We start from the raw sequence: 15,091 nt of genomic DNA on the forward strand, positions 1-15,091 counted from the left end.
CCTCGGTGGCTCGGGTGGCAGTGACGGGGGACAGGTGCGACTCGGATAGCATGGCGGCGGGGCGGGACACGTCCTGGACACGTCACAAAAGACGCCGCTACCCCACAAGAGTCGTCCTCTTTGCGTCTCTCCGCGGACGTCGAGGTCCAGCCCGCAGATGTGTCCACCTTGTCCACGACCGCGACTCCTTTACAGCCCCCCCCCTCCCCCTCGAGATTTCGCGTAACAACGTGGGGGACGATCAGAACAGAATCGCGTGACGTCGTGCGGTTGCCGACCCGTCCGCTGGGCAGCAGGGCTGTCGGATGGGTTGCCTACCTCCCCGGCGACAAAGCGGGCCTCTTGCCTCGCCGCTGCCCGCCGTGCGGGTAGGCAACCCTTCGGCCATGGCCCCGGTGTCTTCCGGCCTATTTGAGCGAGAGTCGTTTTCCCGCTACCGAACAGTCCTCCCCCCCCCCCTCGTGTCGCAAGGCGTTCGGTTCCCTCCCCACCCCTCCCCGATCGCGTTCGGTTCGGTTCGGGTTTGATGTTTTGTTGTCTTCTGCACTTGTGCCTCGTGAATCGCCTGTCAATCTAAAGCTTTACCGAAACTTTTTCGATCAAGAGCGCATTTTATTTCTTGAAGGAGAACGACATTTGTTTTGCAATTTAGCATTTAATCATCTTTCTCCCCCATCCTTGGAGTTGCACCCTCTTGGGCTGTGAGATTGTAGAGTTTCATAACCTAAGTTTCCGGTCGTGATTTGCTATGAAGTGTCATTTTTGGTTGTGATTTGTGACTGAACGATCTTGCTTCAATATATTACACTTCGATATGGGAATTTCACTTCCTTGTGAAGAGCTGGTAAGGATTCCAATCGGTGGCTGAAATATTAGCTTTGTTGTTCAGGCTTAATGTGTTTGCTTGACAATTGTTTTTTCTGTCTTTAGGTTTTATTTATGTCTTACTTAGTATAGACTTCTCAGCCTAATGAATTTTTCGTCATTGTTTCATCCTGCCTTCGTTAATTTTAACTGGTAAGTCTTTGTTGCTACCTGACATTTTTCATTGTAATGTGCTGTACCTGTCTTTTTCTGCTACTGGTTTGATGCCTTGCCCTCTCATTTTCTTGAAGGCCTAATATTGATGGAAGCCCACTAGCTTTTAGAGCTCATGGAACCGAATCTGAACCGGACGCCATAAAGAAGGAGCGCACCAGCGATGAAGAGAGTGAAAACAAGCATAGACGGGGTGAATTATTTTTTGATTGCTGTTGACCAAACCTCTTTTTCAATTCAAACAAAAATTACATTTTTACATCTTTTTGTTTTTTGTTGTTTAGGCTGGTGCCAGCAGAACCCCATAAATATGGCTGGAGTGAATAACAACAGTAGCAGATCATTAGCTGAAGGTAACTTACTTCCTCCTCACGCCCTTTCCTGCCTACAACAGCATCATCAATCATCGAACCAATCTTCAAGTTCAACGCCAACTTCCTCAATCCCTACATCTGCTCCTTCATCTACATCAACTCCAACTGCCCATGATCTCTTCTTAGGTCACCAGCATCATTTGCAGCATCTCAACAAAAACCAACATCCTGCAATTCCAGTTGAATATTCTTCTGTCAGTAATCCGTCATCACATTCACAGCATCCAATTTCGTCACCTCCCTCATCATCAAGCAATGTGCCATCTTCTTCTTCTAACTCCTCCCAACCAACTCTATTTAAGACCACTTTAAAGTCAATACCCCCCTCCGAAAAGGTGTACCAATGTGATGATTGTGGTCAGTGCTACTCACGAAAAGGAAACTTCATCACTCATTGTCGAATTCATACTGGAGAGAAACCTTTTCAGTGCACTGAATGTACTGAACAGTTTGCTTCTAGTAGTGCTTTGGCCAGACACAATCGCACACATTCAGCTGATAAACCATTTGCTTGTGTAGATTGTGGTAAAATGTTTACTACCAATTCTGCACTCAAAGAACATATTGCTACTCATACATCTGAAGGAGGTAAGGTCATGTGTTCTGAGTGTGGTAAAAAATGTATTACTGCATATGATTTAAAGGTGCATATGCGTACCCACACTGGTGAAAGACCTTACAAATGTACTGAATGTGGTAAAATGTGTTTAACAAGTTCTGATCTCAAAGTACATATTCGCACTCATACTGGGGAACGTCCATTTCAGTGTGTAGAATGTGGCAAGCTCTGTAACACCAGTTCAGATTTAAGGGTTCATTACCGAATACATACTGGAGAAAAAATTCACATTTGTTCCCATTGTGGCAAAGCTTGTAATACAAGTGGAGATTTGAAAGTTCACATTAGAACCCACACAGGGGAAAAGCCATACAAGTGCTCAGTTTGTGGAAAACAGTGCATGACTTCAAGTGACCTTAAAGTTCACTTTCGAACTCACACTGGTGAAAAACCTTACAAGTGCAGCTATTGTGTAAAATCATTCACCACAAGCTCGGATTTGAAAGTTCATACTAGGACACACACAGGCGAGAGACCTTACAAGTGCACGGTTTGTGGTAAAGGTTGTTTAACTGCCAGTGATTTGAAGGTACACATGCGGAGACATTCTGGGGAGCAGCCCTATCAGTGTTCTGTTTGCAGCAAACAGTGTAGTACTTTAAGTGATCTAAAGGTTCATGCTAGGACACATACAGATGAATGAACCATTTTGAATGTGATAAGTTGTTACAAACTTTCTTTAATTTACTTATCCTTGTAACAGGAAAAAAAATGATCAAACTCCAAACTTTACCATTTACGCATTGAACCTCTCAGACAATATTTGTTTGATGAATCAACAAAAGTTAGGGTTGAAATAAGTTTTAATCATAATTATCAATCAGGAATGTACTCCTACAATAATGCTACTTTGACATTGCTGGTATTCTTATGTAAAATGTAATGTCTCAGGATATTATTAAATTAATGATGTTTATACATATAAGAAAGATTACTGAATTGGTTGTTAAAGCAAGCATCAATGCCCTGTTGCTTTTGACCTGTTCTGACAAACTTTAAGAAAATTGAAGGAACATGGATCAAATTTTGAAATCAGGTCAACATTTTCTACTTTCTACTGTTATGACAGGATTATTCTGTTGCTATTCTAGATTATCATTCAGGTTCTTGGTATTGGATTACCAAATCTATCCTGTTTTGATTTTAAATTACAACATATTTGTTATGTTTTGTTTTGCAGTTTGCATGATACAAATGTGGTTTAACTATTGTTGACTACTGTCACTCCTGTTACCATTATTATTTTTGCAGGTGTACAATTTAGTATCTAATCCTGCATTTACAATAGAGTGAAATCTCTTAATAAAGTTGTTTTCTATTTGCAACAAAATATTATCTGGTTATTAATGTGGTTCCTCATTGGACTCAGATGTGTGCCATTGGGTGGTTTTTATTGTCATGAACACTAAATAACTAGCTTATTTACACTTTATTTTCTTTTTAAAGCTTCACTGACAATCACATTGATGGCATCAACTGTTTCCTCAGCTGCCGGTTTGATTTGGTCCTTGGGAAGGAGGAAACCGTAGGCACCTTCATCTCTCAGTTCGAACACAAATGGATACTTGACACCTTTATCATACGCATAGTCCAACGTGCTACCAGATGCTGCATCTGTGAACAATTGCAAAATTTTGACACGTTGAGTCTCAGAGAAATCAACAGGGGTGGTGTTTCCCAGCAAGGCATGGGCGCCATGTGCCCACAACGTGTTAAATCAAATATTCTTCCTTCCAACACCACGAAATGCATTTTAAAATCAAATAACATCCTCTTTTAAACTTTTATCACAAAATATCTAAAAATTGCATAACTTGTTCTTTCAATTTTAATGTATTGTTGTGCCTGTATATAGGGTATTTCAGAGCTGGACGTGAAGAAGTAAAATGGAAGAACAAAACGCGCACTGCTCATGCGCAGACGTGGAGTGGGGGAAGCTGGGGATGGAGTGGGGGGCGTCTGCTCATGCGCAGTGCGCCTTTTGTTCTTCCATTTTACTTCTTCACGTCCAGCTCTGAAATACCCTATTTCATGTATTGTTTTGTTTTCTGATAAGTTTTAGTCATTTTGTTTGTTGGATCTGTAAAGAATGACTACTGCCACTCCCACCCATCAGGTACAGGACCGACATGTCGAAGGCAGGTGATTGGTACTCACAGATGGTCTTTGCGATGGGCCCGTAGCGGAACTTGGTCCCGTACCGTTTGGCCGCAGCCTCCGCGGCGGCCCCGGCCACGGCGTTCAGGTCGTCGTGGTCCTTGGTGTCGTCCAGGGTGAATCCCCAGGGGAACATGAGCAGCTGGCTGTACGAGTGCAGGCTGACGTACACGTGGAGCTGCAAGGCAGACCGCGCGGGGTTAGAGACAAGCGCAGCGGGAGGCGCCGGGCAGGTAGGCAACCCAACGTACCGTGCTGTTGGGCCTGCCGATGAGCTCGTCGATGTAGCGCCTCAGGCCCTTGGTCTCCGGCTCCGACTCGGGCCCGGTGCCGGCGTAGGTGTCGGCGCACGGCCACGGGCTCGCGCCGACCTCTGGAAGCAAGTGGTTGTGGTGGTCATCCTAGAAACAACCTCCCGTCCTCCCGTGTCCCGTCCTCGTCGCCCTGCGCGACTCACCTCTCCAGTGGAACGGCCAGTTCCTGTTCAGATCCGCTCCTTGGCACAGGTAGTTGTATCGGCTCCGCGATTTGCGCCACAGGCGGTTCTGAATCGGAACGAACGTCATTTAATTTAACAAGAATTAACATCCTCCATGGACAGCTCAAATCGACGCGAAATCGGTTCTTTTGTTTTTATGATTTCCTGTTGATCGTGAGGCCGCCCCCCCCCCTTTCCCCGGTTCTTGTCTTCTCCTTCCGGTCTAGCCGAGTCCCGTAGAACAATATTGTCTTTGAAGCTTTAGATTGTCGTTTCACCACGCCTCACGTTTTTAAAGTTTTCAAGCTCACTGATTTCACGTGTTTGAGAGGGAGTGCCTCATAGTTGGTACGTATTTTGCGTAGTCTCACTGTGGGCTGGTGCTGGTTGGTCATGTGGCATGTGGCCTGTGTCGCCATGTTGAGGTTATCCACCCTGAATGTAACGTGCAAAGTTACTTATTGGGTACCCATACACTGTTTCACTCATGGTTTTAGTATTGGTAACGAACGTTTATGTCTCAGTTTACTATACTTTTAAAAAGTAACTTTGCACGTTACATTTTTACTTAGTCTCGCTAGTGCGGTCCCCCCGCCGCCGCCGTGCTCACCGAGGTGTGCGTGTAGACGTAGCCGTCCGGGTTGGCGACGGGGAAGATGTGCCACTCGTAGGCGTGCATTGCGGCCTTGAAGTCGTCGTCCTCGCGGGTGAGCAGTTCGTTGGTGAGGAAGGTGGCGGTGGCCGGGGTGATCCACTCGCGGGCGTGGATGCCGGCCTCGAGCAGGGCGACGGGCAGGCTCTCGTTCGAGAACTTGATGCGCACGCCGAGGATGCTGCGGCCCTCGTACGTGCGGCCGGCCTCGACCACCTGCACCTTGTAGGGGAACCTCTTGGCCAAGCCCTGCATCCACTTGTAGATCTGTAAATAATGGGGTTGTGCGCGCACACTATATAGGGGTGGCTCGGTGGGTACTATTTTAATGGTCGTCTGAGTTCGAGGCTCACAGGCTTTTATCACAATTTTTTCTGGACGTTATTACGACAAACGTTAAATGCACTTAAAACTACGTTGCCCAATGGTTCATGGCCTTTCAAATACTTCTACAGCCCTGAGTCCAAATGGAGGGGCGTGAAAGAGGGAATGCCATCCCAATATTAAACTGACGTAAAACGTTGAACTCTAACCTCCTCCAGGCCGTGGTAGGTGTCCCAGCCAAATTCCAGGTTAGCCCTCTTGGCGTCGAGCATCTGGCGTTGTTCCTCTTCAATAAGTCTGGAAATGCGTCCCATTGAAGTTACCATTATCATACTAAACGTCGCAAAAATGGCCCTTTTTAAGGGGAAGTTATTGAATGTATTGTCATCGTGACCTTTTGATCTCGCTCAGGCTCTTCCCGTCCCTACCTGCCGAGGTCGGGGATCATGTCCCTGGGGACCAGGCCCTGCTTGACGAGGAACTCCTTGACGACGAGGCTGTCGTTGGGGCTGACGCGCATGTCCACGGGCCGGAGGGGCTGCGACGGCTCCATCCACGTGTCCAGCTGGCGGGCAGACCAAGAAGTGGTTTGGTGCACGAACCATCCCACAGCCCCGGAACGTTGACAGGTGCGCCGCTTACCGAGGGGTGGTCGTGCAGGAAGGCGCGCAGCTGCCGCACCTGCTGCTCCGAGGCCGGCAGCACGCGCAGCACCTTGTGGCCGTGGAAGGCGGCATCCTGGTGCGTGAGGTCGGCCTCGGCGCCGTGCTTGAGGACGTCGCCGTGCCTCGAGGCGTTGGCCTCGACGGCGTGCTTGGCGGAGGTCACGTGGGCGGCCTCGTGCTTGCCCGCCGCGCCCGTGAACGCGTGCAGGTGCTGGATCACGTGCTGTATCAGGCGCTCCGGGACGAGGTCGGCGGCCGCTGTCGCTGCGTGTGACGGCGGCGTCCTGGTGGTCCCCGGGGACGGCGGTGGCGCGCCGCTGGCGAGTGCGCCGAGCACCAGCAGCAGCGCCAGCCGTGGGCCGCAGTGGCGCTGCATGGCGAGCTGCAACAGGCCGCTCGCTTATCAGGGTCTTTACGACCCTACCTCGTCGTCGGGGTCCTGGTCGGGTCCTGGTCGCGTGCTGGCGGGGTCGTGCGGCCTGTCTCACTTCGGCGATGGACGTGGAGGTGCACTGACGGGTGCCCCTCTTTAAACCCTTTCCCCGCCGGGCTTATCGTTGCGTCCCCGGCTTCCTTTGAGCCAGGTCGACGTTGACTCTGGGCGGGGCGCTTCGTGGGGCGGGGTGGTGTTTTGGCGGGCGCTTCTCCTGCCGGGGCTGCACAGCAATGGTTTCCTTCTTAGAGCGGGGTTTTCTGCTACAACTTAAGTTTCACTTTGAACTTATCGGAACAGTTCTTTTTAGTGGTAGGTGGTGGGCAGAAGGCGCGGGACGAGGTAGGAATAACTTAAGCTTAGCGTCTTAAAGCATTCCTATTAACGTCTCTGAAATCTACGCCATCGCCTGGAAAAAAAATATGTGATAATTTTTGCACGGCCCCCCTGCGCGTGCCGCGCATCGTCTCCTCCAGGAAGTTCGGCGTTATCTCCAAAGTGTGCGTCCTGCACCGATATAGAGCGGCGGGGGGCAACAGCCGATTGGCGCGGTGGCTGGTCCGCGGGGTCAAGCGGCCTCTCATTTACCAGGACCAGAGTAACAATTGATGTTTGAAATTCAGCTTTATTCGTCCTAAAATGTAGTAACCACCTAGTAGTTGTTGTTGTGGTTTTTCGCAGTTCTTGTTTTTCGTGAGAGCACTTTTACAACAGCGGGGACAAATCGCGTTTCTTTTCCATCGTCTCTACATTCTACAAGTCGTTGCACACGGTGGGGTTCTGAGTGGGAAGCCCCTTGTTGTAGACCTCGTCCACGATGACCTTGACGCCCGCCCAGGTCTCCTGGGCCGCCGGGATGATCTGGTCCTCGGGCAGCATGAAGCCGTACTTGCCCGTGTCGCGTAGCTCGTAGACGAAGGGGTACGGCACGCACTTGCTGTAGACGTAGTCGATCGTGCTGCCCGAGGCAGGGTCTGGGAAGAGAAAAAGAAAGATGTAGTCAGTCTTCCAGTTGAAGTTGTTGGTAGAAGCCCCCCCCCCTCCCTTTTTCCGAAGTGGTTGTACACCAGGTTGCCGGAGTTTAGCCCCACCGCCGCCCCTGTTTACTTACATATGGTACTGGAGATGTCGCCGTACGTGAATTCCGTCCCGCCGACACTCTTGATCGCCTCGACCGACTTCCTCGCGATCGCATTCTAGAAATTGAGTCGACATGGAGTTGAGCAGTGACAAGAGGGTGGTAATGTGGGCGGCTAAGTCTTCTCCGGCCCTGACAAACTGACCAGGTCGTTGTGGTTGTTGATGAGCTTGTCGGTCCAGCCCCAGGGGAACATGAGCAGCTGGCTGTACGAGTGCAGCGAGATGTAGATGTGCATGCGCGAGGCCAGGCTGTCCACGTGCGCCCTCAGGTTCTGCGTCTCCACCTCGGACTCGGCACTGGGCCCGGCGTAGATCTCGGAGGCCGGGCTCGGGCTGGATCCGGCCGCTGCAATGGTTTCAGGTTTAAGCAAGGCCTCTAGGTTTTAGGTTTCGAACAAGCTTGTAAATGATGCCGAGGGGGGCGCCCTGGCCGAGTATGAGACTTACCGCCCCATTTGAACGGCCAGTTACGGTTGGCGTCCACCCCCTTGAAGATGAGCCAGTTCGTGCTGCGGGTCTTGCGCCAGTTGCGGTTCTGCGAGGAACGTTTGTGTCGTTATTATTTTTTTGTTCAGAACGGTTTCCCCCCGATCCCTAAAAGGGGTCGTTCAGAAATCACGTTGACATTTTTTTGGGGGTGCGGGGCGATACATAAGGGTTCCAAAAGGACCAGGACGATCATTGGAGTCCAAGGACACCCCGTGATGTTTGTACCCCGGGGGGTAAAAATATCATGGGGTCAGTGGAGTTCGAAGACACCCAGTGACAATTGTTTGTAGCCGTGGGGTAAAAATATCATGGGGTTAATGGAGTCCAAAAACACTCCGTGACATTTGTACCCCGGGGGTAAAAATGTCATGGGGTCTGGTTGGACTCCAATGACCGTCTTGATCCTCTTGGGACCCCCCATATTTTTTGGACCCCCGTTCCCCCAATGTCCTGTGACGCACCTTCTCCCACGTGTAGACGTAACCGTCGGGGTTGACGGAGGGGAAGATGTGCCACTCGTAGTTCCGGACGTTGTCGCTCTCTGCGCTCTTGAGGATCTGGTCGATGAAGTAGGTGGCGCTGGCGTGGGCGATCCACTCGCGGGCGTGGATGCCGGCCTCTAACATGGCCACGGGCAGGTTGTCGGCGAACTTGATGACGAGCCCCTTCATGTCCCGCTTCTCGTGCGACTGGCCGACGTTGACGATGCTAACGACGGTGGGATACTTTTCTTTGAGCGCCTCGAACCACTTGTAGATCTATATCCGAAAACACGATAGTCCAATTTAGCGCATGTCTAGAGAAATGTGTGGTTTGAGATGGTGGCCTGGATTTAAAAGAGAGGGCGGTACCTCATCCAGGTTCTGATACTTCGTCCAGTCAAATGGCTTGTCGTCCGTCAGAGCGCGGGTCGCGGACAGCTTCTGCTTCCGAACCAAACTGTAAAACAAATGATCGATTAGATCCATGAGTCGGCCAAAAAGATCCTCGAATCAATGGATGAATCGTTCAACAACATTAACGAATCGATCGATGAATCGACTTGCTTGTGCGCTGACTGACTACCCATACCCACCTGTGGAGGTCTGCGATGAACACCTCGTGATCGAGGCCCAAGCGGCCGAGGAAGGCGACGAGTTCCTCGCGCTGCCTGGGGGAAACGTTCACGTCGACAGGGAGACCCTCTTTCCTGGGCTCGAGCCACACGTCGAGCTGCACCGGGAAAGCACCATTTCAGTCAGAAGCCATGACGATGTCAAAGAGGGTCAACGAGCTTTGTAAATTAAATACAAAGCTACTGTTTGGGCGTAGATTGGTGTCGTTCCGGCCAAATAACATTAACCACCCAACTTGTTACATGATTTCAGTGGCGTTCAACCTCGAGTTCGAGTTACTCCAGTTACTTCAGTAATTAATTACCATGGGGTTGCGTTGCAGGTACTCGTGCACGGCGAGCAGCTGCTCCTCGGAGCGCGGCGTCACCCGCAGCACGGAGTGGCCGACCAGGTCGTCGCTGTAGCCCAGGACGGCCACCGCCAGGGCGGCCACGAGCGCGGCGCGGAGGAGCATGTTCCGCTGCGGCACCGGGGAGGTCACCAGTGAGGTCAACAATGAGGTCACCACCAAACGCTCTGCCTGCCGTTTGCTGTCTCAGCCGCCCGTTTCAGCCCTGTAGGGTAAGTACTCACCAGTGGATCGAGCAGAGAGGCTGAACGAACGGGGTGTGGCTGCGGCTGCGGACTGAGTATATCGTTTGATGCCCACGTTTGATGTCGCAGGACCTCTCCACTTATCGTCGGCAAAACGGCAATTAGTTGCAGATTAGATTAAGCGGCGCTCCTTAAGGAGCGATTGCCGGGCGCTTCTCATAGGTCATGATGTCTAAGACCTAGTTGCGCAGATAACGTACCGCGCGATAAAGTGGTGGCTGGCGACACATGCCACCTTTGAGGGACTCACACATGTGAATGAGTGAACGAACGAAGAAGCATGCCATCAATTTATTTTAAAGACACAAGACAAGAGGTTTTTTCAATACAAAATTTCGATGTGGTCCACGTTTAGAAGTTACCTGTGAATTTGCAATTTTAACATCGCGCAAATAGTCAGTCAGCCATACCAAAGAACTAACTCTTCGCATCTAAATTTCATGAGGCCTGTCCAACAGCCGACAGGTGCTTTCTTTGGCTTGGCAGGACTCCCTGTAGGGCCGCAGCGGAGTGACGGTCAGGTTCCCGAAGGTCGCTTCGCCCGGCCCGTTTGTCTTCACGACGATGAGGTTGTCCTCGTCCTTGGGGAAGATGAGGTCGGTGATGGCCACCCTGCCCCCGTCGGCAAACACCTCCACGGACCCCTCGTCGACCAGGATCTTGAGTTTGAGCTTGCCGTCGGGGAGGGTGTCGCGGGCGAGCGGTGCCACGTGCACGCCGGGGAAGTCGGGGCTGAAGTCGGTGGCGCCGGACTCACGCCTGTCGACGGAGAGCTCGCCCTTGTTGGCGTTCCAGGTGACGTCGGTGCCGGAGGTGAAGTTGGGTGAGGCGCGCAGGAGGATGGACACGCCCGTGGCGCCCGTGCCGAGGGTGACGGTGACCTCGAGGTAGTAGGCGCCGTTGCAGCCCGAATACAGCAGCATGGGCCGCCTCCTGACCGTGATGGAGACTGGCGCCATCTGCATGGGGCGGAGCGTGGCCTCGAGCGCGGGGACGGGCTCCTGGACGAGGTCCACGCCGTCGGGCGCGCCGGCGCGGCTGCGCAGCGACATGACCCGGGGCACGCTCATGGAGTTGCGCCACGGCGACGTCGGCGTCCTGGGCAGCACAGAAACGAACCGTCAGTCTGGCGGGCACGCCCCCCACCTCCGTGCGTCGGTCGGCTCTACTTACTGCGTGGCGTACAGCCAGTTGCTCATCCAGCCGATCATGTAGCGCTTGCCGTCGGGCGCGCCCACCCAGGAGATGGCGGCGTAGTAGTCCTTGCCGTAGTCCAGCCAGCGCACGGCCGCGGGGTCCTTGTTGTCCGGCACGAAGCGCTCGCCGTCAAAGTCGCCGATGAAGTACTGGCCCGAGGAGCCGCCCTGCAGCCCGCCGGGGTTGACGTTGACGATGAGCACCCACTTGATGCGGGCCAGGTCGCCGTCGACGGGCAGCGGGAACAGGTCCGGACACTCGTACTGCCCGGCCACCGCCCCCATCGGGCCGAAGGCGCTCAGCAGTGTCCATGCCTGTGGGTAATTGTACACGGTATTGTTATTGCGTATGAGAATCAAATACGCGAACGTGGCAGCTGTTAGTTCATTTGTCACTTCACATCGAATGAGCCATAGAGAGCATGGGACGTGTACTTTAGCGAATACTCATACACGGCGCTAACGCTAATCAATACCACCTTGAGGTTGGGGAAACGGACCTTTCCTTAGCTAAGGTCGTTACCTTGAGGTCGGGCGACGAGTAGAAGCGGACCTTGCGCTCGTCCGGCATGGCCACGGCCATGAGCCAGCGCCGGGTGGGCTCGTGCCACTGCACCTTGGGGTCGCGGAACTCCTTCTCGTTCTCGTCCAGCACGGGGTTGCCCGCGTACTTGGTCCAGGTCCGGCCGGCGTCCAGACTGTAGGCCAGCGACTGGGCCTGCAAGGGGGCCGCCCGCGTGTCGTGTGAGCTCGGTGGTTGGGCACCCCAAAGGATCGCCCAGAAAGTATGTCCGTTTTTCGCCCACATTCAGTCCGGCGATTTAATTTAAATTATGTGAGCTCGGCGCCTGCGAAACGCAGGGTAGGCCACCCCGCGGTACACGTGTGCACTGCAGGGGCGACGTTGCCTACCCATCAGGCGCTATGTTAGCTTGCAGAGGCTGACACTCGTCAGTTTCGTTACGGCGAATGACGGCCGACGTACTTTGTGGGCGATCCCCCAACGCTCCGACCACGGGGACATGGGAACATACCATGCCCCGGGGAGGGCGAGGGGCGAGACACCGACCTGTTTGCTGGCGTTGTGGCTCGTGTAGATGGCCACCATGGGCGGGTTCTCCGTCGTGCCCAGGCCCGACGTGTTGTCCTGGTCGAGGACGGCGCTGCCGGAGAAGATGAGCTCGCGGTCGCCGTCGAAGGGGATGGCCGGCTTGCCCTCCGACGAGAGCTCGGTCCAGCGGACCAGGTCGCGGCTGACGGCGTGGCCCCACGAGATGTTGCGCGGCAGGGGCGACAGCGGGCTGAACTGGTAGAAGAGGTGCCACTCGCCGCCGGCGTACAGCAGCCCGTTGGGGTCGTTGATCCAGTTGGTCTTGGGGGTGAAGTGCACCAGGGGGCGCGGGAACGGGGCCGTCAGGCACTCTTCCTCATCGGCCGCCGGGGTGGTCGCTGGTTGGTAGGAGTGACATAAACTATGGGTAATGATATTTTGTCATGTGAGGCAAGTGTCTTGTCTTACACTTCACTGAAAACTGATTGGCATTTTTTAAATCAAAATTTGGCGTTCTTTCGAACAAGACGCCAGATTTTGGCGTCTTAAGACTCCAACCAATGTTCAGTGTTATTAGTTAAAAACAACTCTGACCATTGGTGTCGAAACTTCGATTTTAGTTTCAAGCGGAATAATGGCAAACTTGGCTCAACTCACATATTCATAAAACAAAACAGCTTTTTAAAAAAATTGAGCTGTGCGCAGTGCAGGAAAATCATGCAAAAACATGGCCGCTGTCTGTGTACTTTTCAAGGACATGAGGATGTGAGTGAAGAGACGGGCCTGGAGCATCATTAAGTTGTGTCCCCAAACAGTGTGCCCGGCCAGCGGCGCGTTCTCACGCCAACCTGACACTTTGATTGTGTTTGTGTGAACAGCGCACGGCGAGGCGCGGGCGGCACATCAACGTTATTGCGCCATAGGTGCGATGCTCTCGCGAAGCACTCCAGGCCGATTAGTTGGGTGCAGTGCAGGGAAAATCTCAGCGTGTGCGAAACAAAATAAAAACAAAGATTAGCACTCTCAAGCCGTTGGGAGTGAAACGAGGGGCTCAGCACTTCTACCAGTTAGTGTATACGGGGTTCCCACTCCAACCAGTCACTTTTCCAGTCACATACAATTCCGAATCACGTACAGTCAGTGGAGAAATTACTCTCGATCAGCAACGAAAAGCGAAATGTCACAAAATACCCCGAGATAACGTGAAACCGCGTGAAAACTCGGTTTAATCCGTTCCAGAGTGAATTGTTCCTCGCACATCTAATCACTTTCCTAATATCTCTTGTGATTTACCAGCCAGTTACCTGGTGCAGTGGACTGCGGTCCATCAACCATAATCAGTTTTGACACCTAGTCAGTGTATGCCCCCCCCCCCCGGAATAAAATCTCTGCAGAAACCCTGTTTGGAAACCCACCTGCCTCCTCGGCGAGGGCGGCCGCCGCGGCCGCCGCCTTGGCCTCCGGGGGCGGCGCGCCGGCCAGGGCCTGGCCCTTGAAGTCCTCGTGCAGGGCGCGCGCGTCGGGCGGCATCCGGGCCCCGGCCCGGGCCAGGGCGAGGGCCGCGAGCACCACGATGTGTGTCCAGGGCGCCATGCCGCAGACTGACTGCGGTGTGCGCGCTGTCCGACGGGGGGCCCCCTTGTTCAATTATCCCTGCTCTGTCCGGGCCTAGCTGTGCCAAACGGCGCCACGCCACGCCACGCCACGCCACGCGGCGGGCCCGCGGATGTCTTTTCCTCTGGCTTCCTCTGACACTCACGTGGTCGGAATATGGTACCTGGCGGGGCCGTGGATGGACGGGTGAAGGATGGCACGCCTCGACCCGGCCAGAGGTGATCGAACGCGAGCATGGCAAACCTGCACGGAAAAAAAAAATGATTAGCTGTGGTATAGCTGAACCAATAAGCTTAAATGATTAACTAATTAGCTATGTAGCCAAAAACTTCGCTCTGTTTTGCTCCATTGACTACATTGCTAATTTATTAGTGACACCTCTTTTAGCTATAGGTTGTCAATTTTTTGCGACAGCTAAATTTTTAGCTACATAGCTAAATAATTCGTTGTAGCTAATCTTTTTTTTTCCGCGTGATGGTTCCTGATGATGATGCCTGCCCTTTGTTGTTGCAGGGGGTGGACGTTACACATTAATTTGCGCATATTTCAAACAGAAGTTATTTGCAATTTCTAAAGTTAATATTTGCGTTTAGCGCTGAAAGAACCGTATGAGATGGTCCCTACAACTTTTCATTTCCCTGGATGTGGTTCTCTTTCCTTATGTCGAGAGTTAGAGCTATAGCTGACACCTTGACCTTACCCATGTGTATTTACGGTTAGTGTTCGAGTTTTAAGGCATCATCTGCTTAAGAACGATGTGCACTCTTTTTGCTGTTCTGTCCTTTATGTAGACAACCGTCCTATAAACTCCGCCGCGTTGTTGGTACCCTATCTTTGCCGCAGGACGAGCTGCTTGACCGCGATCGCCCGCAGGCCTCTGCTTCGTCCTGTGCGTGTCCTGTTGATGAAGTTTTACTTACATCCCTATGATGGGCCGTGTATCTATTTTTCTGCCGAGGTCCTTTGTCCCCCCCCTTTTTCTCTACTCGCGGTGCGCCGGGCACTCCGCGGCCGGCCAGGTCATCTGTCACTGCCAATGTGCGCGCCCGCCTGTCAGAGCCTTGTTCATGTGATGGCCGCGGTGCCTGAAGTGGCGCGGCGTGGCGTGGCGCCAAGTTTCCAGGAACGCTTCCCCGCGCCCCCTTCCCCCCC

General features: G+C 52.8%; 3 protein-coding genes across 3 annotated transcripts; 1 reads left to right on the forward strand and 2 right to left on the reverse strand.

The window, feature by feature from the left end:
• Positions 1-495: 495 nt before the first annotated feature.
• LOC113202903 (zinc finger protein 664-like) lies at positions 496-3,361 on the forward strand. Its single transcript, XM_026417346.2, has 4 exons — positions 496-844; positions 931-1,017; positions 1,116-1,231; positions 1,323-3,361. Exons 2-4 carry the CDS (start codon positions 971-973, stop codon positions 2,672-2,674), a joined length of 1,515 nt encoding a protein of 504 aa, XP_026273131.1. The 5' UTR covers positions 496-844; positions 931-970; the 3' UTR covers positions 2,675-3,361.
• Positions 3,362-3,441: 80 nt separating this feature from the next.
• LOC113202905 (uncharacterized) lies at positions 3,442-10,221 on the reverse strand. The gene is made up of 17 exons (XM_052265825.1): positions 10,058-10,221; positions 9,789-9,944; positions 9,445-9,581; positions 9,221-9,308; positions 8,831-9,127; positions 8,328-8,415; positions 8,024-8,226; positions 7,852-7,936; positions 7,496-7,714; positions 6,285-6,706; positions 6,071-6,207; positions 5,852-5,939; positions 5,277-5,585; positions 4,646-4,733; positions 4,440-4,561; positions 4,189-4,366; positions 3,442-3,645 (listed from the first exon to the last, which is right to left on the reverse strand). Exons 2-17 carry the CDS (start codon positions 9,936-9,938, stop codon positions 3,461-3,463), a joined length of 2,796 nt encoding a protein of 931 aa, XP_052121785.1. The 5' UTR covers positions 9,939-9,944; positions 10,058-10,221; the 3' UTR covers positions 3,442-3,460.
• A 129-nt stretch (positions 10,222-10,350) lies between these two features.
• Positions 10,351-13,934, reverse strand: LOC113202894 (levanase-like). The gene is made up of 5 exons (XM_026417337.2): positions 13,741-13,934; positions 12,344-12,723; positions 11,798-11,992; positions 11,252-11,589; positions 10,351-11,176 (listed from the first exon to the last, which is right to left on the reverse strand). Exons 1-5 carry the CDS (start codon positions 13,916-13,918, stop codon positions 10,510-10,512), a joined length of 1,758 nt encoding a protein of 585 aa, XP_026273122.2. The 5' UTR covers positions 13,919-13,934; the 3' UTR covers positions 10,351-10,509.
• Between the last annotated feature and the right edge of the window lie 1,157 nt (positions 13,935-15,091).

The sequence above is a fragment of the Frankliniella occidentalis genome, unplaced genomic scaffold (assembly GCF_000697945.3).
Source record: "Frankliniella occidentalis isolate FOCC.00 unplaced genomic scaffold, Focc_3.1 Scaffold31, whole genome shotgun sequence".
Lineage (NCBI taxonomy): Eukaryota > Metazoa > Arthropoda > Insecta > Thysanoptera > Thripidae > Frankliniella > Frankliniella occidentalis.

Coding starts and splice junctions, on each gene's coding strand:
- LOC113202903 (XM_026417346.2), top strand. CDS start 971: ATGAATTTTTCGTCATTGTTTCATCCTGCCTTCGTTAATTTTAACTG. Junction 1,018..1,115: donor GCCTTCGTTAATTTTAACTG/GTAAGTCTTTGT, acceptor ATTTTCTTGAAG/GCCTAATATTGATGGAAGCC. Junction 1,232..1,322: donor TGAAAACAAGCATAGACGGG/GTGAATTATTTT, acceptor TTTGTTGTTTAG/GCTGGTGCCAGCAGAACCCC.
- LOC113202894 (XM_026417337.2), bottom strand. CDS start 13,918: ATGGCGCCCTGGACACACATCGTGGTGCTCGCGGCCCTCGCCCTGGCC. Junction 12,724..13,740: donor CGCCCTCGCCGAGGAGGCAG/GTGGGTTTCCAA, acceptor CCTACCAACCAG/CGACCACCCCGGCGGCCGAT. Junction 11,177..11,251: donor AACTGGCTGTACGCCACGCA/GTAAGTAGAGCC, acceptor TGTGCTGCCCAG/GACGCCGACGTCGCCGTGGC.
- LOC113202905 (XM_052265825.1), bottom strand. CDS start 9,938: ATGCTCCTCCGCGCCGCGCTCGTGGCCGCCCTGGCGGTGGCCGTCCTG. Junction 7,937..8,023: donor TCAACAACCACAACGACCTG/GTCAGTTTGTCA, acceptor CTCAATTTCTAG/AATGCGATCGCGAGGAAGTC. Junction 5,586..5,851: donor CCTACCACGGCCTGGAGGAG/GTTAGAGTTCAA, acceptor CATTATTTACAG/ATCTACAAGTGGATGCAGGG.